Below are 26,273 nucleotides of genomic sequence, written 5' to 3'. Positions count from 1 at the left end.
AAATTGTTCTCCTTTTAAGTGTATATGCAAAAGAGAGAAAAGCCATGAAAGGGAGACAAGATTCTAGAAACAATCTAGACCTTGTTTTCTAATGTAATGTAAAGATGATGACCACAGAATAACCAGAAAACAAATAACAAAATGGCAGGAATAAGTCCTCACTTATCAATAATAACATTGAATGTAAAAGGACTAAACTCTCCAATCAAAAGACATAGACTGGCCGAATAGATTTAAAAAAAATAAGCCATTGATCTATTGCCTCTAAGAAACAAACTTCACCTATAAAAACACACATAGACTAAACATAAAGGGAATAGAGAAGGTATTTCATGCCAATGGAAACCAAAAAGAAAAAGCAGAAGTCACTGTCCTTATATCAGACAAAATAGATGGCAAGACAAAGACTGTAAGAAGGGACAAAAGTCACTATGTAATGATAAAGGTATCAATCTAGCAAGAGGACCTAATAATTTTAAATATATATGCACCCAACACTGGAGCACCCAGATAGATAAAACAAGTATTATTAGAGCTAAAGAGAGACACAGGCCACAATCCAGCAAGAGACTTCAACACCCCACCATCAGCATTAGACAGATCTTCCAGACCGAAAATCAACAAAGTAACATTGAACTTAATCTGCACTGTAAGACAAATGGATCTGATAGATATTTACAGAACATGTCATCCAACAGCTGCAGAACACACATTCTTTTCTTCAGCACATGGGTCATTCTCAAGAACAAACCATATGTTCAGTCACAAAACAAGTCTCAAAATATTTTTTTAAATTGAAATAATATCAAGCATCTTCTCTGACCACAATGGAATAAAACTAGAAATCAATAACAAGAAAGACAAACATTTCATGTTTTTACTTATTTATGGGATCTAAAAAAATAACAATCGAACTCAGGGACATAGAGAATAAAATGATGATTTCCAATGGTTAGGGAATGTATTCGGAGGAGGGGGACAGTTATGGGTATAACAAAACTAATTAGAATGAGTAAGACCTATTATTTCATAGTACAACAGGGTGACTATAGTCAATATTTACTTGACTATTAAAATAACTAAGAATGTAATTGGAGTATTTGTAACACAAAGGAAAAATGCTCGAAGGGATGGATACTCTATTCTCTATAATGTCATTATTACGCATTGCATACCTGTAGCAAAACATTACATTCCATGTACCCCATAAATATATACACCTGCTATGTACCCACAAAAATTTGAAAAAGTAAAACAAAAAAAAGATCAAGAATTTTATATCCAGCAAAATAATCCTTCAAATTGAAGGTTTTAAAAAAAGCCATTCTCAGATATACAATGAATGAGAGAATTTACTGTTAACAGACCTGCCTTGTAAGAAATACAAAATGAAGTTTTTTAGGCTGAAAAGAAATGACCCAAATTTGCCACTTGGGAAAAGTTCCCATTTTGTTCAAGTCCACTCCAAGAAATGACTAGCACTGCAGATGTGAAAATGTGAATTAATATAAAAGACTCTATAAATATATTTTTTTCTCATTTGTTCTCCAAACTTAATGAGAAAATACTATAGGCTTCTTTTTCAAAGTCAGAAACATAATAAGGATGCGGATCACCTCCACTACTATTTAACATTTTATTACAGTTATTAACCAATGCAATTAGATGAGAAAGTAAATAAAAGCATGAGAATTAGATATTAATAGGCAAAACTACATGTATTTAGAGATAATATGAATATATATCTGAAACCCCTAAAAATCAATATAAGGATAATCATGAAGCAGTTTATAAAATTAACCTTTAAAAATTAGAAACATATATATGTACACACACACACACACACACACAAACACACACACACACGCAAAGATCAACTAGAAGATACACTCAAAGAAGACCTCATTTAAGAGAGTCAAAAAGAATGTTAAAGGCATACGTATAAACATAACAAGAAATGCTTAAAATCTATGTGAGGGAACTAAATATTTTTAAAAGCAAATCTTTCTCTTTTGAAGGATGCATGGCTACTGTGTTATTATTTTAAAGACTGGCAAATTAGAGTGTCAAGAATTTATTCTTATCTTCCCTTAAGAACCTCAATAAGATAAGTAGTAAGGAGAGGAAGTTTTTCTATTATAGGATTATTACACTAGTAAGAAAGATGAGAGTCAGAAGATCACCATTTTATAAGCCCGAAATAATTAATCAATCTAGGCAACTATCATCAATTGCTTACAACTTCTGAAAAAGAGGTGACCAGATGTTATATGCTTCCTAATGGAAGGTACTAACTACAAAACAGATAAGCAACCTTATCAAGCCTCCACATATGACAACCCCTAAACATGAAACACAGTGCACAGAAATGCCATCAGCAAAATCCAGATGGAAAAGAACCCCCTCTGTTTTCAACAAAAAACTTGCAACAAAATAGAGAAGGCAGAAGAAGTGTGACAGGTATAAAGGAAACTTAAGGGACATACCAACAATTTACATTTTATGAACTTTATTTTAATCTTAATTCAATGAAAAAATAATTTTTTAAAAAATTGTAAAAACGTGAACACTGACTGAATTTTTTTTTTTTTTTGAGATGGACTCTCACTCTGTCTCCCAGCCTGGAGTGCAGTGGCACCATCTTGACTCACCACAACCTCTGCCTCCCAGGTTCAAGCAATTCTCCTGCCTCAGACTCTGGAGTAGCTGGGAGTACAGGCACGTGCCACCATACCAGGCTAAATTTTTTTGTATTTTTAATAGAGACAGGGTTTCACCATGTTGGCCGGCCTGGTCTCGAACTTTTGACCTCAAGTGATCACCCACTTCAGCCTCTCAGAGTGCTGAGATTATAGGTGTAAGCCACAGCACCCTGCCTGAATTTTTTTATTGTATTAGGGAATCATAATCATTTTTTACTCATGATACTGATAATGACATGCTTTAAAGAAAAATCCAGCTGGGTACAGCACACTCCTGTAATCCCAGCACTTTAGGAGGCCGAGGGGGCACAGTAGCACACTCCTGTAATCCCAGCACTTTAGGAGGCCGAGGGGGCACAGTAGCACACTCCTGTAATCCCAGCACTTGGATTAGGAGGCCGAGGGGGCACAGTAGCACACTCCTGTAATCCCAGCACTTTAGGAGGCCGAGGGGGCACAGTAGCACACTCCTGTAATCCCAGCACTTGGATTAGGAGGCCGAGGGGGCACAGTAGCACACTCCTGTAATCCCAGCACTTGGATTAGGAGGCCGAGGGGGCACAGTAGCACACTCCTGTAATCCCAGCACTTTAGGAGGCCGAGGGGGCACAGTAGCACACTCCTGTTATCCCAGCACTTTAGGAGGCCGAGGGGGCACAGTAGCACACTCCTGTAATCCCAGCACTTTAGGAGGCCGAGGGGGCACAGTAGCACACTCCTGTAATCCCAGCACTTTAGGAGGCCGAGGGGGCACAGTAGCACACTCCTGTAATCCCAGCACTTGGATTAGGAGGCCGAGGGGGCACAGTAGCACACTCCTGTAATCCCAGCACTTTAGGAGGCCGAGGGGGCACAGTAGCACACTCCTGTAATCCCAGCACTTTAGGAGGCCGAGGGGGCACAGTAGCACACTCCTGTAATCCCAGCACTTTAGGAGGCCGAGGGGGCACAGTAGCACACTCCTGTAATCCCAGCACTTGGATTAGGAGGCCGAGGGGGCACAGTAGCACACTCCTGTAATCCCAGCACTTGGATTAGGAGGCCGAGGGGGCACAGTAGCACACTCCTGTAATCCCAGCACTTGGATTAGGAGGCCGAGGGGGCACAGTAGCACACTCCTGTAATCCCAGCACTTTAGGAGGCCGAGGGGGCACAGTAGCACACTCCTGTAATCCCAGCACTTAAGGAGGCCGAGGGGGCACAGTAGCACACTCCTGTAATCCCAGCACTTGGATTAGGAGGCCGAGGGGGCACAGTAGCACACTCCTGTAATCCCAGCACTTTAGGAGGCCGAGGGGGCACAGTAGCACACTCCTGTAATCCCAGCACTTGGATTAGGAGGCCGAGGGGGCACAGTAGCACACTCCTGTAATCCCAGCACTTGGATTAGGAGGCCGAGGGGGCACAGTAGCACACTCCTGTAATCCCAGCACTTTAGGAGGCCGAGGGGGCACAGTAGCACACTCCTGTAATCCCAGCACTTGGATTAGGAGGCCGAGGGGGCACAGTAGCACACTCCTGTAATCCCAGCACTTTAGGAGGCCGAGGGGGCACAGTAGCACACTCCTGTAATCCCAGCACTTTAGGAGGCCGAGGGGGCACAGTAGCACACTCCTGTAATCCCAGCACTTTAGGAGGCCAAGGGGGCACAGTAGCACACTCCTGTAATCCCAGCACTTGGATTAGGAGGCCGAGGGGGCACAGTAGCACACTCCTGTAATCCCAGCACTTTAGGAGGCCGAGGGGGCACAGTAGCACACTCCTGTAATCCCAGCACTTCTTTAGGAGGCCGAGGGGGCACAGTAGCACACTCCTGTAATCCCAGCACTTGGATTAGGAGGCCGAGGGGGCACAGTAGCACACTCCTGTAATCCCAGCACTTTAGGAGGCCGAGGGGGCACAGTAGCACACTCCTGTAATCCCAGCACTTTAGGAGGCCGAGGGGGCACAGTAGCACACTCCTGTAATCCCAGCACTTTAGGAGGCCGAGGGGGCACAGTAGCACACTCCTGTAATCCCAGCACTTGGATTAGGAGGCCGAGGGGGCACAGTAGCACACTCCTGTAATCCCAGCACTTGGATTAGGAGGCCGAGGGGGCACAGTAGCACACTCCTGTAATCCCAGCACTTTAGGAGGCCGAGGGGGCACAGTAGCACACTCCTGTAATCCCAGCACTTTAGGAGGCCGAGGGGGCACAGTAGCACACTCCTGTAATCCCAGCACTTCTTTAGGAGGCCGAGGGGGCACAGTAGCACACTCCTGTAATCCCAGCACTTTAGGAGGCCGAGGGGGCACAGTAGCACACTCCTGTAATCCCAGCACTTTAGGAGGCCGTTCACTCGAGGCCAGGATTCAGAGACCAGCCTGGGCAACATAGTGCCACCCCCGTCTCTACAAAAAATAAGAAAATTAGCTGGGCATGGTGACATACACCTGTAGTTTCAGCTACTCAGGAGGCTGAAGTGGGAGGCTTGCTTGGGCTCAGAAGTTGGAGGTTACAGTGAACTACGGTCCCACCACTGCACTGGAGCCTGGGCAACAGAATGAGACCCTCTCTCTAAAAACAACAACAAAAATCCCTCTCAGGGGCATTTTGATGTATAGTTTAATAATTAGTCATTTCATTTTTAACGCCTTGTCAAGTACAAAGAAATGTGCAAAACAACCCTTCTAAGTCCAGTTCTGACATCCCATTTCGTACTGGAGCCCCAAAAAGCAGGAAGTCAGGAACGCAACAGGATGGCTATTTCATGTTACTTCTATTTGAAATCAAATGACTTTTACGATTGCAAGGAAACTGCTGCCAAATATCTTGCACAATTTGGAACATTATTCCTCCATTCTACAAGACAGTTTGTTAGGCCTGGCCCAGCATTACGTCCCAAACAATAAACTATTCAGTGACTATTTAAGGCAGATCGTAAAATCTCTTCCTCCCTCTACAACCACAATTCCAATCGCTTAGAAACAGACTAAATCCACTTTTTTTTTTTTTTTTGCCTCATCACCATAGCCTTCACAGCACACTTGCCTTGAAAGGCCACCTAAGCTGTCTGACTTCATGACTCAGTAAAAATGGTATTTAAAACATACCTGAATGAATTCAGTCATCAAGAGCTTCAGCCTTTGTTTTTGGCAGGGTTTATTTAGTAGGTGTGACTTCCAAGTTAAATTCGTGAAAACATACTTACCTGATAGGTGGAGGGTATGCGTATGGTCCAACGAACTGAAAATGTACTCTGTGAAGTAGTCTGGGGAAGGCAAGTTCCCCTGTCCCAGACAAACGCCCTGGAGGGACAAAGTAATAATGGTGGCTGCCAGCTGAGGAAGTGTATTTTCATTAGCACCTTTGCTGCTCACTATTCCAGATTTTTTCTGCAGTGCTTTAGTTTCCATACACTGAAATCAGATACAAAACAAAGAGAAAATTGTAACTTCTGAAGTTATTTTGATTCAAACACCACTGGATTTCCCCCCAAAAGATAAAAAATAGTGGCTGGGTGCGGTGGCTCACACCTATAATCCCAGCACTTTGGGAGGCCGAGGCGGGTGGATCACGAGGTCAAGAGATGGAGACCATCCTGGTCAACAAGGTGAAACCCCGTCTCTACTAAAAATACAAAAATTAGCTGGGTATGGTGGTACACGCCTGTAGTCCCAGCTACTCGGGAGGCTGAGGCAGGAGAATTGCCTGAACCCAGGAGGCGGAGGTTGCAGTGAGCCGAGATCGTGCCATTGCACTCCAGCCTGGGTAACAAGAGTGAAACTCCATCTAAAAAAAAAAAAAAATAGTTTGCCTAAAAGAAAATTGAATCATTTGGAGAAATATGACGATCATCTTTCTCCTGTCTCAGATACAACTCTATTTGGAAATTAATTGTTTATCTACCATGGCACTGAATTTTCTAACCCTCAACCCATTGGTCCTTATTTATCCAGCGTTTCTCACTATCACTGCACCGCCTTTTTTTTTTTTAATGGAGTTTCACTCTTGTTGCCAAGGCTGGAGTACAGTGGCTCAGCTCACTGCAACCTCACTGGAGTTTCACTCTTGTTGCCAAGGCTAGAGTACAGTGATCTCAGCTCACTGCAATCTGCCTCCTGGGTTCAAGTGATTCTCCTGCCTCAGCCTCCCAAGTAGCTGGGATTACAAGGGTGCACCACCATGACCAGCTAATGTTTGTATTTTTAGTAGAGACGGGGTTTCATCATGTTGATCAGGCTGGTTTCAAATTCCTGACCTCCTGTGATGCAACCACCTCTGCCTCCCAAAGTGCTGGGATTACAGGCTTGAGCCACCACACCCGGCCTCACTATCCTCCTAAAGATGTGTTTTCTCCAAGGCGATCTCCTGCTCTTATTGTTTAACACCCTTAAAACTGGTGGGTTGTTTCTCTGCCTACTTTAAGACCAGCTTGCAGGAGACTGATTTTCAAGCTGACAGTCCCTGCCCTGATTTCACACAGGCTCTGCTGCCTTGAGCCCTCACAGGGTTCTCTATGTCTCATCTATCTTTAATCCCAAACTCAATGTCTGCTCATTGCACACCAAACCTAGCATGCTGTGTTCTGTGAACTTCCAGAAGACAGGACCTTTTTCAAAGATGTATACCAATTTTCCTCAATTAAATTATAAGCATCTGAAAAGCTCTAATTTTGCCTTATATCCCATTCATAATCCCATTTGGCATACTCACCATATGTCAGGCACTGTCCTAAGCCCATTTCATATGAAGTGAAGGAGAAAACAAACTCATCAAGAGAGATCAAGGGAAGGTTATGGTGTCAAGGTTGCATTCTAATGACTTAGGATGAGGAGGAAAAGTGCCCATTGAACTTATTTTTTCTTAAGTTTGTATTTGAAGAGCTTGGCAGGAGCGTATTTATAACTGTGGTCCAGAGCAGCATGGAAGGCTAAGAGTCAATTACCAAAATTTTGATAAATTTGGAGGAGTAGCCACAAGATCCATGGGTAAAAAGAACAAGTTGAAATAACAGAGTTTGAAGCTGATAGAAGCATGAGTCTTTCATGTAGGCTGTGAAACAATAATAGTCTCAAAACACCATTGTGAATAAAGGAGAATTCCAACCATCGTTCCCACCCCTGAAGTCCTTTGGGTGGGGTCAGGAACACCAGCCTCCATGCAGTAGGCAGGGCTAGGAGAGATCCCTGTTCATTTACCAGGTAATCAGCCAACACTACGGAGAGATCCCTGTTCATTTACCAGGTAATCAGCCAACAGTGGAGCAAAGTAAAGAGGTGGAAACATTGAGAGATTGAATCAGGAAGATAAAACACAAGAGAGGTTTGGACAAGAGAGAAGGAATGGAGAGATGTTGCTTTCTGGGCCGTTAGGGAGCTTGCCTGGATTAGGGTATCAAGCTGATTCTCTTGGGGAGCTGGTTGAGGCCCACTCGGAGCAGCCATTAGTAACTTGATCTGTGGAAGGTAGGTCCTGTGCAGACAAAGAGCTAGAAATTCAAGTAATGATGGGCCTGGTGAGCCAGAACCCCCGCTGACCTCACATCATCTAGTCAGAAAGAATAGCTGATGTGGTGAAGTCCCAAAATCCTCCTGCAAAGTCTGGACGGATTGACATCCAACAGAATCCTAGACCAGTTGAATGAGCTCATGGATCCTTCCCAGGAGCTAGAGACAGTGGTGTCATCCAGGTGTTCACCTGTCTGAGGCCTAGCAAAGAGTTATGACTCTGCAGGTGTTCAACTGTTAATGACTGAAACTAGCTAGATAACAGAGTCCTAGACACAATACTGATTTGTTCTGTTCTGGGGCTGTTTTATCTCAGAAACACTCAGAAACCTGAGTATTTGCAGTATGGGTAGGATAACTAGAAACATGGATATACACCCCACACAATCTGCTTTTAAGAGCTGAGTTTCCATTTCATCTCCATCAAAAGGCCGTAATGGGTAGGATTAAAATCTTAGCAGCCGGCTGGGTTCGGTGGCTCACGCCTGTAATCCCAGCACTTTGGGAGGCCGAGGCAGGTGGATCTCAAGGTCAGGAGATTGAGACCATCCTGGCCAACATGGTGAAACCTTGTCTTTATTAAAATACAAAAATTAGCCAGGCACGGTGGCGTGCCCCTGTAGTCCCAGCTACTCGGGAAGCTGAGGCAGGAGAATCACTTGAACACTGGAGGTGGCGGTTGCAGTGGGCCAAGATCGCACCACTACACTTTAGCCTGGCAACAAAGCAAGACTCAGTCTCAAAAAAAAAAAAAAAAAATCATAGCAGCCAATTTGAATCAAATTTGGATTATATAGATGTTGCACAGAAGAAAGTATATGTAGGCACACCTCCTGGTTTAAGTAGAAAACAGTTCTGTAAAGGAACCCCTTTTTCTTTTCTTTTCTTTTTTTTTTTCTTTTAGAAATAGGGTCTCATATTGTTGCCCAAACTAGAGAGCTATGTAGTAGCTCATTGTAACCTCAAACTCCTGGGCACAAGCGATCCTCATACCTCAGCCTCCTGAGCAGCTGGGACTACCAGCTCATGCCACCACATCCAGCTAGTTTTTTTAATTCTATTTTTGTAGAGACAAGGTCTTTCTATGTTGCGCATGCTGATCTCAAACTCCTGGCCTCAAGTGATCCTCTTGTCTCAGCCCTGCAAAGTGCTGGAATTATAGGTATGATCCGCTGGAATGGGCCTAGGAACCCCTTTTCCTAAAATGAAAATAGGAATTATGACTGAACTTTGAAATTAACAGGATTAGAGCTATGGATGTGATATTCACAAAGTCCTGAGCAAACAACTTCTTCATTTGCTTTACCAATAAAAGAAATTAAACATATTTACAGCAAATTGGAGGATATGTTTGCTGGTAGTTAAGCTGCGGAATGCCAGAATTGAGAGCAAGAACTAAATCTGTCTATAAATGTTTATGAATAATTCAAGAAAAAAGTGATTTACCCACACTCTTCAAAATGTAATAATGGCTTCTCAATTAACTGAAAAAACAAAAAAAAAAAACAAAAAAAACTGTGGCTTAAATAAATCTTATGTTCAGAGAACTTCATCTGCTGAGATTTCCCACTGCAAACCAGAAAGGGAAAACCTAACTGAAAGGCCAGTTTTGCTAGAATAGTAATAAAGGCAACAGAGACCAGGTGGGAGCTGGGAGAGAGAAAAAACATTTGAACAGATCCTCTACACAGGCAGCACAAATCAAAAGCCACAGAGGGATATCATCTAGGGCTGGCAACCATGAGTAATGCTTTTTGCAAGCTGCCTCTTCAGTGAAATAACTAATGATAATTCATCGCTTTCTAAATGTCTCTGCCTTCTCTTTTCCCAGCCAGAAGGCAAAGCAAATAGACACCCTGGTCACCACCACTACAGCTCAGTCCCTGGAGACTGGTCAAAAAGCGCTGGGTCACACTGACTCGAGTGCTCAGAAGGACCCAGAAGAAAAGTACCCTGTCACCTGGACTGCCTACCCACCCACCCAACTTCTGGCGAAAACTCCTCTTCCAATTAGTCATTACACTTCCTCTTTTGGACTCACAATTTTGAATTATGTCATTTAACATCTCATAACCAAAACCCACAAATACGTACTTCCCTTAGAAGTCCTTGAATGTCTTAGAAATAAATAAGGAACAAAAAATAAGGCTCTGGGACTGCATCTTAGTAGCAGAGCCAGTTTGCAATTTTGCCTTCTTACCTGGCTTTGAGAAGTGTCAAAGTACTTCCTGGTGAAAGCCAAGATATCTTCTGTCTCATTCTGTGAAAGGAAAGAGGAGTCTTCATCCTGCCTGAGGCTCAGTAGACTATGTAGGTAAAATCTGTACTCTTTATTACTCATGTTGAGCTTTGAAGAACAGATCTCTTCCTGGTGAATAATGTAATAGAGAAGGAGAAGAGAAGCTCTCTGGACCACTTCTTCCCTAAGCTGATCTTCAGAATTTCCTCCAGCTATTAGTAATAGTGCATCTGGTTCAAAGCACTGTGGAAGAAAACAGTAACAACAACAGCAGCAAAAGAAACAAAGATTAGCAAATAGTTCCAGAACACAAATGACCACCTGGGCCTTCAACGCGTATCATTTTATAAACAGAAAGGAAAAACGAGCAGGTCCAATAGCCAGATTCAGAGAGTTGGACTCCTACGTAACAATGATGCCCTTCTAGGGACCCTTTCTTTCCACTAAGGGTAATTTCCTCTCTATAATTACAGTGGCCACAGGTTGTTGATCTGTCGCCTTGTATAAAACAGATTATTCTTTGGCTTTTAAATTGATGCCCATTTGCCTTGAGAACAAAATCCAAACTCCTTGCAATCTTCTTTTTGCTTTGGCTCCTGTCTACTCTACCCTCCTTTCTCCTAGCCTTGGTCCAGCATCTCACTGAACTCCTGCCCCGTAGTTTTATGTCAACTTCACCAAATTCTTTCCCATGATCTTCCAGGTCTCCTTGTTCCCCTCATTTGTCAGGTTTCAGCTTAAAATGTCACCCTCTCATGACGCCTTTCTAAAGATTCCCAACCTGTGTTCCCTAGTACAGAGCTATCTGATAGAAATACAAGGCGAGCTGCAAATATGATCCACATATGTCATTTGAAGTTCTCTAGTAGCAAGGTTATAAAAAGTAAAAAGAAACAGCTAAATTAACTTTTGTAATATTTTCACCTTATATATCTAAGATTAAATTATTTCAGCATGTAATCAACATTTTTTTAATTAAGATATTTTGTATTTTTCTTGTTGAACAAAGTCTTTGAAAACTGGTGTGCATTTTACACTTAGCAGCACATCTAAATTTGGATGAGCCATGTATCAAGTGTCCAACAGCTACATGAAGACTAGTGGTTACTCTGTTGGACAGCACAATTCTGGCATGCACCATTAAACAAAATGTCTTCAGAGCACTCATACTCTAAAACTGCGTTGTTTACTTGTTTATTTTTTCTCTTCTCTATGAGAACCAGTGGTCCATTAAGGGTAGACTTCATCTCCTTTGTGCACAGTTCTATCCTCAGCATACAGCACAATATCTGGCACTTAAGTGTTATAAAAATTTAACAAATGACGTCCATCTGCCCCTCTTCTATCCTATTTAGGGAAATTGCTAAAAATGATTTAGTTGAAGGGAATTGGAACATACTACCCCAAAATACGCCACTGTGGCATATTCTTTATTTTGAGCTGAAGGCAACTGAGAAACAGCAGGTACAGGAAGGATTCTCTGCCCTTCCCCTTACTATCTAAAAGCAGGGAATATGTTTCCCATGAGAAAGGATTCCTTGCTGTATCAGCAAGAGGAGAACATTGTTATCACTGGAGATGGGGAGTTAATGCTGAGATGAACCTATACAAATAAACCTTACTAAAATAATCCTTCATTGGTATAATTGTTTTAAAAATCATTTTGGTTTCCCATGTAAATTTCCTAGTCACTTTGGCTCACGCCTATAATCCCAGCACTTTGGGAGGCCGAGGCGGGTGGATCACGAGGTCAAGAGATCGAGACCATCCTGGTCAACAAGGTGAAACCCCGTCTCTACTAAAAATACAAAAATTAGCTGGGCATGGTGGCGCGCATATGTAGTCCCAGCTACTCGGGAGGCTGAGGCAAGAGAATTGCTTGAACCCAGGAGGTGGAGGTTGCGGTGAGCTGAGATCGCCCCATTGCACTCCAGCCTAGGTAACAAGAGCGAAACTCCATCTCAAAAAAAAAAAAAATGTAAGAAGCATCACACTGAATTTGGGCTGGGCGCAGTGGCTCAAGCCTGTAATCCCAACACTTTGGGAGGCCGAGGCGGGTGGATCACGAGGTCAAGAGATTGAGACCATCCTGGTCAACATGGTGAAACCCCGTCTCTACTAAAAATACAAAAAATTAGCTGGGCATGGTGGCGCGTGCCTGTAATCCCAGCTACTCAGGAGGCTGAGGCAGGAGAATTGCCTGAACCCAGGAGGCAGAGGTTGCGGTGAGCCGAGATTGCGCCATTGCACTCCAGCCTGGGTAACAAGAGCGAAACTCCGTCTCAAAAAATAAAAATAAAAAAAACAATTTACCATCTCTAGTCCAAACTCCCTTTTTTTCTTACTCTTGTCACATCCCCACAATTTATTACTCTTTGTTAAAATGGTATACAAGCCCCTCCTTCTTTGGGTTTTCACTCTTTCTACGATGCCCCTATGCTACATAAAAATATTAACATCAAATAAAATTTGTATGCTTTTTCTCATTAATCTACCTTTTGCTCATTTAGTTCACAAGCCCCAGCTACAGAATTTAAAGTATTAGAGAAAGAGTCTTTCTTACCCTACACTGTGATGCCTTATTTGTTTTACAAACCACAAGCACATGCCCAGCACCTGTAATCCAAGACATTTACGTGGCATAAGCAATTGGATACATTGAGACATGGGACAGTGAGAAAACAGACACAGGAATTGTGGACTGGAAACTTTCTTAGCAAGAGGGAAGCTACCTTTCTTTGGAGACAGTTGGGAAGCCCCTAAGAATCTCATAGAACATGAGAAGCAGCCCCAGAACATAGCCTCAGAATGTAAGCATTGAGAAATTCCTGTCCTGAGTCCCAGAGAGATTTGTCCCATGGTGGGGATATAGCACTAGAACATATTTTAATCTAGTCTTCTTCGAAGTGGAAGTTTTGGGGGCTCTAATTCCAGGTCTGCTGTATAACTCACTGTGTAGCATTTGCTATGTAATCATCTGAGTCAGAAAGAAACGAATGTTATCTATCTCCAAATCAAAGCATAATCACATTCTTCATAAAACCACACAGATTTAATCCCTTCTGAACCCAACTACAGGGAGTCAAGAACCCGGGGTTCCACCAAGACCAACTCTCAATGTGGACATTAGGCTCCACCTCTAAAACCTCAGCGTCCCTTTTCTGCTCCCTAAGTAGCCCAGAAGAAAAGTCTACACCTTGGTAGCCAACGGCAAGGCAAGACCCAAAAGGTTAATCTGTTGAAACAAAAGAGTAATAAAGCCATTATTTGAATCAAATGAGCTCCTGAAACCAAACTACTGGTATTATTAGCTACAATTATTTGGTAGCCATGTGCCCAGCAATGTGCAGCATACCTTTGCCTTCAGTTATTCCTTGGTATATAATTGGTTCTGAAAAATGCATAAAGTAATCAATTTTTTGATAGTAAGAACCCTATTAAGTGTGAAAAATAAAATGTCTCCAGCCTATGTAATAATCCGCCATTTCTTTTTTTTTTAATCCGCCATTTCTAAATATTTTCTTTATATAACATAAAGCAATTAGAAGACCAATTACTCAATTATTTAATGCACCATGGATTAATGAATAAATTATGTATAGTATGCAAGGATGCTATAAAGAATACATGAATTACATCTTTCTTCATGAGAAAAGTTTACTCATAGAATATGTGAAAACCAAGACTAAAGTGGGTAAGAAACTTGCCCAAGGCTACACAGCTAATGGTGGTGAACATTACTAGTCTCAATTCCTGCTCTTCCAAGAACAGGCCTCATTCTTTTATTTCTTTTGTGCCATGGAGAGCACAGGCTGTGGACCCACCGACATACCTGATGGGTAACCCCTTCAACCAGTAATTTTCTCTCCCTTCCATTTGATGAGAGTAGATGCCACTTAGATGGCTACAAGATTGGTCCAAATCTAACATCCATTGGAATAAGAACATGGTACAACCAGAGCACTGAATGAGTTTATGTTACACTTTCAAGTGCTACTCAGGTGGCTTGATGGGGCTGGGTAGGTAGAAAGAAGAGTGTCGGTGATGCAAGAAATAGGGCATTCATGAGGCCACAAGACCACACACATGTGGCAGGGCTTGGGGGATGAGCACAGGGCAGAGCATGTAGCCACCTTTCAACCCATCTGAGATACTGAGACTCCTGTCCATGCATCACTCTTCCTCAGTGTCTTTGTCGTGTGCCTTTCCAGGGTTGAAATTGGAATGCATGGCACAGAACAGCAGAGAGGAGGGTCCTCACTGCAACCGTGCAGGTAGGCATTCCAGAACTGTGTGTAAAAGGCATACAACCTGGAAGGTACAATTGGTTTCTGGCTTTGGAAAGCTTGAAACAGTTGTAGAAGTACCTTCTTTTGTCTGAACAGAGATTTTGGTAACCTTGAATAAACAGGTGTTGCTTCACATTTGCTTTATTTTGAGGCCTGCTAAATTAAAGCTTAACTGTAAATCAAATAACACTGGACTGGAAACTTTGCTCCCTTTTATGATATTTGAATCTTAAACAATTAATTTTAATACAGAAGGCAGTGGCGTGAGGAAAGAATACGTGTGGAAGCCTCAGAAAAGCTAACATAAAATAAGAATTCCTCCGCTAGACAGAGATATGACAAAAAGCATTATTGAGGCTGCTGGATGAGGGCAGAGCTGGAAATTTCAGTTCATCAGCACTAGATTTGTTTTTGTTAATGATTTAAAAGCTGGCTCAGTTGTGTTTGGGAGAGGATGTTTAGCAAAATTTTGCAAATACTGCCACCCCACAGGCATCAAGATCTGTCCAAGGCTGCTCCCTCTGGTGAAGCAATTCTTTGTTTAAGAAGAATGGACTCATTCAGGAATAATCCATTGATTTTCCTTTTAATCTTGTCAGGTGGGGGAATAAGGTTTAAGGAGGGGGGGAAAAAAAACCTCATGGACTCTGAGAATTAGTTTTATTGACTTTATAAGGAAATAAACTTTGGGAAAAGACTGATTAAAATGCAACGAAAGGCTCCCCTTACGAGCTAAACAGGCTACTCAGATACTTGGTAGTAATTATCCACCACATCCTATAGCTACATTACATGGCCTCCCTCAGCCTTGAAATACAGCATTACTTATAATCTATGCCAGGTAAGAGCCTCAGTGGACAAAAAGCAGCATGGTAGCTGTCTTCTCCTACATTAATAAGACAGCTGTCAGGCCTCCAGGGTAAATTTCAGGGGTTTTAGACTGAAAGATGTTTAAAATTGTATTTTGAGTAATGGGTAAATCTTATATTATAGAAATCTAAGAACTTAAAAGACACTGTCCTCTTTATAAAAACAGAGACAGACTGTTCTCTTTCAATTTCTTAGGTTTCTATAAGGTCTTTTTTGGGGGGGTAGCTAACAACTGACTATAAATGGAAGAGAGAAAGCATGTTTTTGTTTTTTTTTTTCCTGACAAAGAGCTGGAAAGATGTTGCTGATGGCAAGTACTGGCTCTTTAGGGTTTGTACTAGTTTAGAGGCTTTTCTGACTGACAAAAAGTTTTTAACTAAAAAGGATTAAGAAAAAACTGATAGATAATAAGACAAAGCTTGGTGTTTTCCATACTTTATTCCATGACAGTTATGACAAATGAGTCAGTGGTGAGGGCCAGGTGTAGGAGAGACCTTTAAAGCAGTAATTTTCTCCCTTGAAGGTGTCTAAGAATCACCTGGAGAAATTGGTTTAAAATCCTCAGACTCTAGGACAGTGGAGAGGGGCCTGGGGCACAGGTGGGTGGGAGATTCTGAGGAATGGCACTGCTCTAGTGTCCCTGGAAAACAAGGAATCAGACATTGCTGTGAGATGCAGGGAACAGAAGGAACTTGAGCTCCTATATCTGACTTTCTGCATGTGTGTCCATGAGGTCCTCAGAGATCTGATTCCTAAGGAGAACATGTGTGTCCATGAGGTCCTCAGAGATCTGATTCCTAAGGAGAACATGTGTGTCCATGAGGTCCTCAGAGATCTGATTCCTAAGGAGAACATGCGTGTCCATGAGATCCTCAGAGATCTGATTCCTAAGGAGAACATGCGTGTCCAAGAGATCCTCAGAGATCTGATTCCTAAGGAGAACATGAGTGTCCAAGAGATCCTCAGAGATCTGATTCCTAAGGAGAACATGCATGTCCAAGAGATCCTCAGAGATCTGATTCCTAAGGAGAACATGTGTGTCCAAGAGATCCTCAGAGATCTGATTCCTAAGGAGAACATGTGTGTCCAAGAGATCCTCAGAGATCTGATTCCTAAGGAGAACATGTGTGTTCATGAGATCCTCACAGACATTTTCCTGGGGAGCACATATGTATCCATGTGATTTTTCACAGCCATCTCCCTCTGGGGCACATATATATCCATGTGACTCTCACAGAGGTCTGAGCCCTGAGGAACACGTGTTTGTCCATGTGATACTCACAGATCTCCCCAAGGAGGGGCTCCTAAGGAGCCTTCCAGGTGAAGAAGCTGAGGCTCCTCATGTCCCAACAGTAGAAGGTACCAGCAGAGGGCTCTTTTCCTTTCAGAAACCTGCGTAGGGCTATGGTTCTCATAATTACTGAAGTGGAATGTATTGTTTGGGAGTTATTTAATGCCTCATGAAGTTCATTAAAACTATATTCTGACCCTTCTCATTAAAGAAAGAAAAAGCCAGAATCAGCCGAGAACTCTTCATTTTCAAAGGCTGCAGCTTGACTGAATTTATTTTAAATGTGCAATGCTCTCAGATACTTCAGATTGGCTTTTTAAAAAATTCACTTTTTACACAGACCTAAAACTGGAAGCATTTTTCCGCCCCACAAATTCAAGATACCCACTTCCCTCTTCCTTCAGATATTTAGGGATATGAACAAACTCCCTTAACCTCTCTTTTTACCACGGGATTTGTGGCATGAACCCTGCCTGTCAGCAGACAAAGTCCCTCAGTGACAGAACAGACTGGAGCCTACGCTGAAGCCCTGTGGTTTCCGCCATAACTGGGTGTTTGTGAAATCAACAGGACTCCGTTTCCTCTCTCTTGTCATGAGTGATGGGACACATTTCCTAAGCTTCTCCCTGACGGGTGATTCAGGTGAACTGAAGCCTTCTGAGCAGGTAAAGCTGAGATTAACTTCTCAGTTTCTTTCCTAGAAAAGGAGGGTGAAGCTATTCAAGATGGTGTTTCAAGTCCTAGGGATGGAACCAGTTCAAATGGGGACCAAATCAGCTAAACTCCTGATGTCACAGAAAACAATAAGCGCAAAACAATCCTTCTCCCAGTCCTGAAAATGGAGAACAATTCTGCATATTCATCTTCGCCCCAGCAAAACTAATATTGGACCGGCCTTAATAAGGCATGTCACATCATTAAAGGAGAACATTCCCCTGAAGCGAATCCTCAGAGGACATGAATAAGAGATGACTTCTGGTTATTTCCAGTGGGACGTCTTATGTTGCTATCTATATATATTAATGTCATCACAGATGAGTTGCCTATTATAACACATTTCCTCTGGGAACCATTGGGTATTTTAATAATTATTGATTTATTGCTCACACAAAGCAGAGAAAAAGTCTCTATGAGCAAGACCTCTTCTGTCAGGAAGAAACAAAACACTTAGTCAGAAAATGTTCCCCTCCCCGTCCCCCTCCCACCTCAGAGCTATGCACGATTGAGAAGTATACCAAAACTTGTTTTGGAGACAGTTAGTAACTTTTGTTTTATTTACATATTCATGCTTTCATTTATGCTTTTATGGGTCAGTAATGGGATGGTGGAGTATGTCTCATTTTTTTCTGCAGTTATTTAAACACATGAGCTCTCACCTCCTACCATCCCACCCCACCCTCCCTAATGAACATTCTCAGCCACCACGGATGGCATATTAAAGTGACCTGGAGATACTTTAAAAAATTCTGTGCTAGGCAAGTAAAATCTCAATCTCTAGAGGATGAAGCCCAAACATGGGCATTTTGGGAAACCTACTCAGCTGATTCCAGTCAGGGTTGAGCTTGACTTTGTAGCCTAAGATCAGGCTATGAATCAGGCCTCAGGAGCCATGGGTCTGACTTCAGCTCCACCTACAGCACCTGTCACCCCGGCTCAGATTCCTCATTGGTAAAAAGATGATTATCTAATCATTAAATACGCTCATGCATAATATTAGAAAATGCCATGCCGAGAGAGAAACTACTCAAAAATCTAACGTTGGACAAATATCAGATCACCATTATTGTGCACCAGAAAACAAATAGCATCTAAAACTAGTCACGTGCAGGTGCACTGACGGCTTTAAAAAAGATTAATCAGAAAAGAGGACTAAAAGTTCACGCTCCCAAATGAATACCTCTAAATATGCAGAAAGATTCTAGAAAGCCTCATATAAACATTATTCCTTCTCCAACAACAAAAATGGCCCTAGGTGCTATAAACAGACTGCTGAATGATTTTCTGTATCCCAAATATGGAAATTATCTTACCAGAATGCATTGCCCCATTGCATATTGGAAGACTGGCCTGTGATTTAGCTTTACTGAAATAAAACCCTATAGAATCCACCGCTTTCGTTTGGACATGTCCTGATACATGACACCATTCTATGTCACTAACCAGATTGCAATCTCCTTGCATTCCATTTCTCCTCCGTGGACACCCAGTTTTCTCCAACAATGTTTTGATGAGGCTTCTTGAGTGGCTGTGGGGTATGTGGTCACCAGCAGAGAGAACCTGCAGTAGGTCTGCCAGTTGGCCTGAACTCCCACGACCTCTGCTGTCTTGGGTCGAGGGTTTGTCTGTCTCAGTGGAAAAAACAAGGCCCAGTAGAAGAAACAGCGGCACCCAGGACACTGAAAGCTTTGTCCAGAAGCACATTTCCACACTTCCTCCACCTTGAGTCTGTCTTGGTTGGAGATGAGTGTGTTGCCGTTTACAGGGTAAACTTGTAACCAAAGGAATTTCTGTGGCAAAGGGGAAAAATAAAGCCTTCAATTACTGTGCCTGCAACATGTTTGAAAGGACTCATTAATTGGGTGGCTAAGCTGATTTGCAATGACAAGCTGTTTCTACACAGCATGGGGTCTGTAGGTAATTTTTTTACCCAAAGGGCAGGAAAGTACCATGGCTGTAGACTCTCAAACTGCCCAACAGCCAAAAAGCTTGTTAGATTCCCTCTTCCTAAACTAAACATAGCATCACAAATGAAGAAGAGTAAGTTTCTTCATTTACCAGTAAGTGGTACAAGTTATAGGACCCAGGTTGGGAAACACCTTATATTTATCCCATTATAAAGAACTCCAAATTATTTGTGGTCCTCATCCCTAAATAAAAAGAGAAAATAAATTCTACTGAATCACCAACATCATGTTAAAAGGTTTTAGACAAGGAAAAGTACTGGAAGAAAATCATAATGTTCTGAAAACACAGGTCTGTTTTTTTAGTTTAATGAAAGTCAAGATTCTAGAGTAGGAAGCATCTTAGAAAAACAGAATTCCAAGACCTCAAGAACATGACAGACACGCTCACTCTGTGGTGACTAAAGGAGTGGGGGGCAACTTTAGAACCAGTCAACTTTCTGGGAGAAAAAATTATCTTTCTGTTTATGGCTTAAGGCATGTAAAATGTTAACAGCATCTCACTTCTGATCCTGGCCAGAGATGAGCTAGCAGGTAAATGACTGTAGGCTAGTAACAGAGATATTGGGATTACTTTTATGAATTAAAAAAAAAAAACCCAAAGACACTTTTAGGCTGTTATGTTAGCATTTTAAAAGTGACAGAGAATGATGCAACCATTTCTAACCCCAGTGCTTACCTTCAGAAGAAAGATAAACGGTTCTTTATCTGGAGCTCCACAGCCCTTTAAATCTTGGAGACGATTTCTCAGTTACAAAGTTCCCTGTTTTTAAAATTCTTTGACTGTGCACTGGGAGCTAGAGAGGATTATTTCAGCCCAGAGAAGTTTTCAGTTGCTATGGAGAGAGCTGCTCTGAAGGTAACAATGAAGGTGGATAAAAGGGAGAACTTTCTCTCTGGTAGGTTTTCAGGGTAATCAAATCAGTGTGGTCCATGAATTTAATGTTTTAGATCAAGATTTAACCAATTTTTTTAGGCTCACCTACTGTCACTTGCCTTGCAAGGGACAGAATCTAGGTCAAAGGATTTCACCTTTCAGAATAGAAAGACTAGTGTTAGATGAAGAGTTTTTTTCTCTCTAGTTGATTTTGTAATAACTGTTTCATCCAGGCTCTAACCAAGGATTTGTCGAAAAGATAGGCTCTTTGGAACCATATTTATTCTGCAAGATGCAGATACCTAAAAGATTGAAGGCTTTCATAATTAGATGTTTTCAAATGAAAAGTATTGGTTGAAGGAATGAAGTTCTTACCAGGGAAGTAGGTGGTATAAACCAGGAACTTTAATCAGCTGCATATATTGTGAAGACCAGCATTGCTGGTAGGAGTTACTATGTCAGATCCTTCATGCTCCACAAAACAAAGCCTCTCAACAAGTTATTAGTGAGTAAATGACTGAAGGAACAAAGTGGTTCATTTTCTAGAAGGCAAGAGAAGTTAAACCCTAAGATTTCGCAGTGGGCAAAGTACACGCCACAGTACAGGGGTTTAAATCTGCTGGTGGGCAGGGAGCGGAAACTAGAGATCAGGATAATTAGCCTCATCACTAACTGGGTATGAAATACAGGGACTATTCCTGAGAGAATGCTGGCAACACTGACGGAAATACAAAAGGCAAATATTCCTAGAAAATTCCAGACCTTTTTTTGTGGGGTGAGGATGGAGTCTTGCTCTGTCGCCCAGGCATGAGTGCAGTGGCACAACTGTGGCTCACTGCAACCTCCATCTCCTGGGTTCAAGTGATTCTCCTGACTCAGCCTCCTAAATCCTTGGGATTACAGGCATGTGCCCCCACACCTGCCTTTCTTTGTATTTTTTAATAGAGACAGGGGCTCGCCATTTAATGATGGCCAGGATGGTCTCAAACTCCTGACCTCAGGTGATCCACTCACCCAGGCCTCCCAAAGTGCTGGGATTACAGGTGCATCCACTGTGCCCAGCCCAGGCTTCTCTGTAATAAGCCCTCAGGAAACAGTGGGGTTTAACTAAACTGTCAAGGAAAGGGACTTGGCTTGTGTCTTGCGAGCTCTGTGCTGAGATTAACTGGAGTCAGAGTCTGGAATGAGCAATCAAAAGGGGGAGCAGGGAATTGGACTGAAAATCAAGCCCTTTAAGCCAAGAGTCCAGTGGGTGGAGAAGCGAGGAGGGAGGAGGCTCAGGACTAGAGGGGCACTCGAGACCACAGCTCCCTACCAGCTCCTCTCAGTGCCACCTGTCATCCCCTCGGTGGGGACCAGAGATTCTGGTACATCGTGTCTTTGTCTTCGTTGGTTTCAAAGAACTTATTTATCTCTGTCTTAATTTTGTTATGTACACAGTAGTCATACAGGAGCAGGTTGTTCAGTTTCCACGTAGTTGTGCGGTTTTGAGGGAGTTTCTTAATTCTGAGTTCTAATTTGATTGAACCATGGTCTAAGAAACTGTTGTTATTCTGTATTAGCTGAGGAGTGTTTTACTTCCAATTATGTGGTCAATTTTAGATTATGTGTTACGTGTCACTGAGAAGAATGCATATTCTGTTGATTTGGGGCAGAGAGTTCAATAGATGTCTATTAGGTCTGCTTGGTCCAGAGATCAGTTAAAGTCCTGATTATCCTTGTTAATTTTCTGTCTTGTTGATCTAATATTGACAGTGGGGTGTTAAAGTCTCTCACTATTATTATGTGGCAGTCTAAGTCTCTTTGTAGATCTCTAAGAACTTGCTTTATGAATCTGGGTGCTCCTGTATTGGGTGCATATATATTTGGATAGTTAGCTCTTCTTGTTGCATTGATCCCTTTACCATTATGTAATGCCCTTCTTAGTCTTTTTGATCTTCATTGGTTTCAAGTCTGTTTCATCGGAGACTAGGATTGCAACCCCCGCTTTTTTTTTGCCTTCCATTTGCTTGGTAAATATTCCTCCATCCCTTTAAGTTTATATGAGTCTTTGCACATGAGATGGGTCTTGACTATACAAAGAAGAGAGAATAATCAAATAGACACAATAAAAAATGATAACAAGGCTATCACCATTTATCCCACAGAAATACAAACTATCATCAGAGAATACTATAAATACCTCCACACAAATAAACTAGAAAATCTAGAGGAAATGAATAAATTCCTGGACACATATACCCTCCCAAGACTAAACCAGGAAGATGCTGGATCCCTGAATAGACCAATAACAAATTCTGAAATTGAGGCAGTAATAATAGCCTACCAACCAGCGTTTCTTAAAGTGACACTTTCAGGCATAAAAGAGGCTAGTGGAAATACAGAGTTGGTATCAAGAGGTCTGGTGGGAGTGGGCACTTCATTTCATAGCTATTCTGAGTCACTATGAGGGAAGCACTGTGCAAGCAGGTGTATTCGTGATCCATTTGTGCATGAAAAATCAACACAAACGTAGTCACTTACAAGTCAAGTGGATTATTTCATGATTTCTGTGGGTTACAAGTCCAGGTACAGCTCAGCTGGGTCCTTTGCTTCTGAGTCTGTCACAAGGCTACAATCCAGGTGTCATCCAGCACTGGGGTTTCTTGTGAAGGCTCAACTGGGGAAGAATCCCTTTCGTGTTCATATGGTTGTTGACAATCTAATGTAATCTAAACACAGAGTGACAGCCCATATTTTACTGGTCAGAGGTGAATTGCAGGCCCCACCCATGCTTAAGTGCAGGGGACACCATATAGGTTTGAATACCAGGAGGTGGGGATCACTGGGTACCATAAGGTATTGAGGATAGGGATGGGAAATTATGAGTCAGTATGACAATTTACATCCAAAGTCTGTGTGTGTCACCTCTCCTCTCTCCAGGGGAAGTAGGTGGAACTTCTAATGACATTTTCTTTATCTCCTAACCCACTCTCTAATGTTGCCTTTAAGTCCCTCTGAATTAGCTCCAAATAATACCAACCAAAGGACATCTTCAATGTTTGATATTCATTCAGAATCTTGAGAATTTTTTTCTTTTTAAATTAGCCTTATTTGTTTGATCCTAAAATTAAGAGCTCTACTTTCATATTAAAGAATACTAAAGTACAAGACTATCAGATGTAGATTTTTACTCCAAAAATTAAAAACATTACTGTTTCCAGAATTTTTTTTAGAAAACCAGAGGGATGATATTTAATACTTTATTCTGCTTTTAAGATTTTGGTGTCAATTGATGGATATATCAAAATTATGTGACTCGTGTTAAAATTTCTATCTTTTAAATAGCCTTTAATTATAGTTTTTATTTAAATGTGAACTCAATTATTTCCAAGAAAGAATAATTTGATGTTATTTATGTGGATTGGACTAATGGCATTGACAGCATTCTACCAAATAAATTGTAATTATTACTATAACATGTAGTAAAAAGTAAAGCATTTATGTGTAATATACAGATTAAAACTACATAAAATACATTCATGGCAAAAACACTGGGTATCAATAAACTATTAATAGCCCACTGGTGGTAGGAATGTAGGTAATTTTTCCTTCTATCTTTTATATTTCTACATTCTATTGAAAACTTGTATAATTTTGCACAACCAGAAAAAAATCATTGTCTTAGTCTATTTTGTGCTGCTATAACAGAATACCATAGATTGGGTAATTTATAAACAACAGAGCTTTATTTGGCTCATGGTTCTGGAGGTTGGGGAGTCTGAGGTTGAGGGTATCTGGTGAAGCCCTCCTTGCTGCATCATAACGTGGCAGAAGTGAACATTTTTGGGATCTAATGCTAAATGTAGAATCAGAAGCCATCAATCAATGAATGGAATTCCTCCTATTAGGGGAGGGGCTGGAACCAGCAATGGAAGATTGCAGTATGACAACAATACAGAAGTATCAAAATGCCCTTGAGCTGAAGAAGTGGGCAAAGTCCCGCACTATGGACACGGACCTCAAGTGAATCAAGCAACTCTTCCTACAAGATGTTAAATTCATTGAGGAAATAGTACTTTCCCTTGAGCTGGTTAAACTCACCTATCCAATATTGAGGAAAACCACTGCTTTCTCAAATGGCTTATCTGTCAGTCAACAATTACCCACAGTGCTGTGATAGAATGGTAAACTCATGTGAAAAACGTCACCTTCAGTCTAACTCTGGGCCTCCATGCAGGCTGATGGAGGGAAAGTCCATCCTCAGGTGGGGCCAGAGTCCCAGGTGAAACATCATGGAAATTATCAGTTGCACACTTGAGTAATTGCTAAGAACCTTCACATCCTAATCCCCATCTTCTGGTTAGTCCAGTTTTGGTGATGGCCTCTGATATTTCCACTCTGCATACGGGGCTCAGAATCTTTACAAAAACTGAACGTTTGTCTCAATTTTAGGCATTCCTCTGAGGCCTGGCTTCAGAGGCTGTGTCACCCAGGGCACCGTTTCAGCACAATGTGTTAGGCTCCGGTTCTCACTGGAACCAGTGCCTGTATAGGCAGCATTTCCCTCCTTTTCTTCCTCCTCTCAAAGATGCTTTCATCTCTTCCCTCATCCTCAGGGCCCCTGGCATCATCTCTTTCATGAAAGTTGGCTCTTATAAAGGCCAGAAAGTCCCTTTGATATCAATCAGTTCTGCTTGTTCTGTGCAAAAATTCCCAAAGCAAAAGAGCACTAAGATTCTAGATACTGGTTTGGAAAAGGAAAGGAAGTAGAGCAGTATTTTAAAAGAGAAAATCACAGAATGATTAACATTATAGAAATGGAGAAAAATAATTCTTAACATTTATCAAAGAAATGCTTCCTTTAACAATATATTTTTTTCAGAAATAGTGTATGGAAAAGTTTAATTCAACAAGTTATTCAGCAAGCACATTTTAGGGCCTGCCAAGTGAAATATGCGACTATAGATATAGTTTGTATATAACACAAAGATGTATAGCATCAAAACCCTGTTCTTCCATGCGCTATGTCTAGTAGGAGACCCTGGCCCCTACTGACACAAAAAGGTTGAGGATATATCCTGTGTTCTACCAGTAAAGAGGATTTTCCTTTTAATTAAACTTCAGAGAATTGAAAATCATATAAAAAGATAAACCCAATTGGGGGTTTGTAAAGACAGGGAACCACAAAATGAGACAGCCTTACCCTGAGCAGTGGGTCTTGACCTTGTTTTGCCTCTGCATCTTCTTCCAACAAACTTTTCCTCAACTACTTCCCAACCTTCCATTCTCCATTTCTCTAAACTGATTCATGCATCATCTTTCAGTTTCTGCATTACTTTCTCACACCTGGCATAATTCCCAATGTGCACCTTCATGGCTTCCTGTAAGTTTCCTTCATTCTGTTCCATTCAATAAAAATAAGTTATTTCTGTCGGCAGTTAAACTCTGTCTACCTGCCGGGCTATAAAGCCTGCAAGGAGAGGGACTGTATCTTTCTCTCACTGCTGTATCCCAAGTTTTCACATCATACCTGGCATACAGGGAGTCCTCAACAGATATTTGATATATAATGAAATATTTGTACAACTCACCATAATGTAGAATCAGTGGGCGCCCTGAGCTTGTTTTCCTCAAACCAGATCGTCCCTTCTGGGGGTGATAGGAGGCAGTGACAGATCAACAGGCATTAGATTCTCATAAGGAGCATGCAGCCCAGCTCCCTCGCATGTGCTGTTTACAGTAGGGTTTGCGTTCCTATGAGACTCTAACAACGCCACCGATCTGACAGGAGGTGGAGCTCAGGTTGTGATGCCAGCAATAAGGAGCGGCTGTGAACACAGATAAAGCCTCC

General features: G+C 41.8%; 1 protein-coding gene across 17 annotated transcripts in view; it reads right to left on the bottom strand.

Moving 5' to 3' along the window:
- Nucleotides 1–26,273, bottom strand: part of SLC39A12 (solute carrier family 39 member 12) — a 147,883-nt gene that overhangs the window by 55,842 nt on the left and 65,768 nt on the right. For 6 of the 17 annotated variants that reach the window (XM_078329556.1, XM_078329557.1, XM_078329558.1 and 3 more), the window contains 2 exons: nt 10,394–10,675; nt 5,895–6,102 (listed from right to left, as the gene is read on the bottom strand). In XM_078329556.1, the coding sequence (XP_078185682.1) occupies nt 5,895–6,102; nt 10,394–10,534 (349 nt within the window). In that variant the 5' untranslated portion in view covers nt 10,535–10,675. Of the gene's footprint in view, nt 1–5,894; nt 6,103–10,393; nt 10,676–18,912; nt 19,390–20,242; nt 20,349–22,963; nt 23,152–26,273 lie in introns of those variants that run through there. The other 11 variants (XM_078329548.1, XM_002750076.6, XM_078329550.1 and 8 more) reach the window with 5 other exon arrangements.

The sequence above is a fragment of the Callithrix jacchus genome, chromosome 7 (assembly GCF_049354715.1).
Source record: "Callithrix jacchus isolate 240 chromosome 7, calJac240_pri, whole genome shotgun sequence".
Classification (NCBI taxonomy): Eukaryota; Metazoa; Chordata; class Mammalia; order Primates; family Cebidae; genus Callithrix; species Callithrix jacchus.
This window is presented reverse-complemented; position numbering and strand designations above follow the sequence as displayed.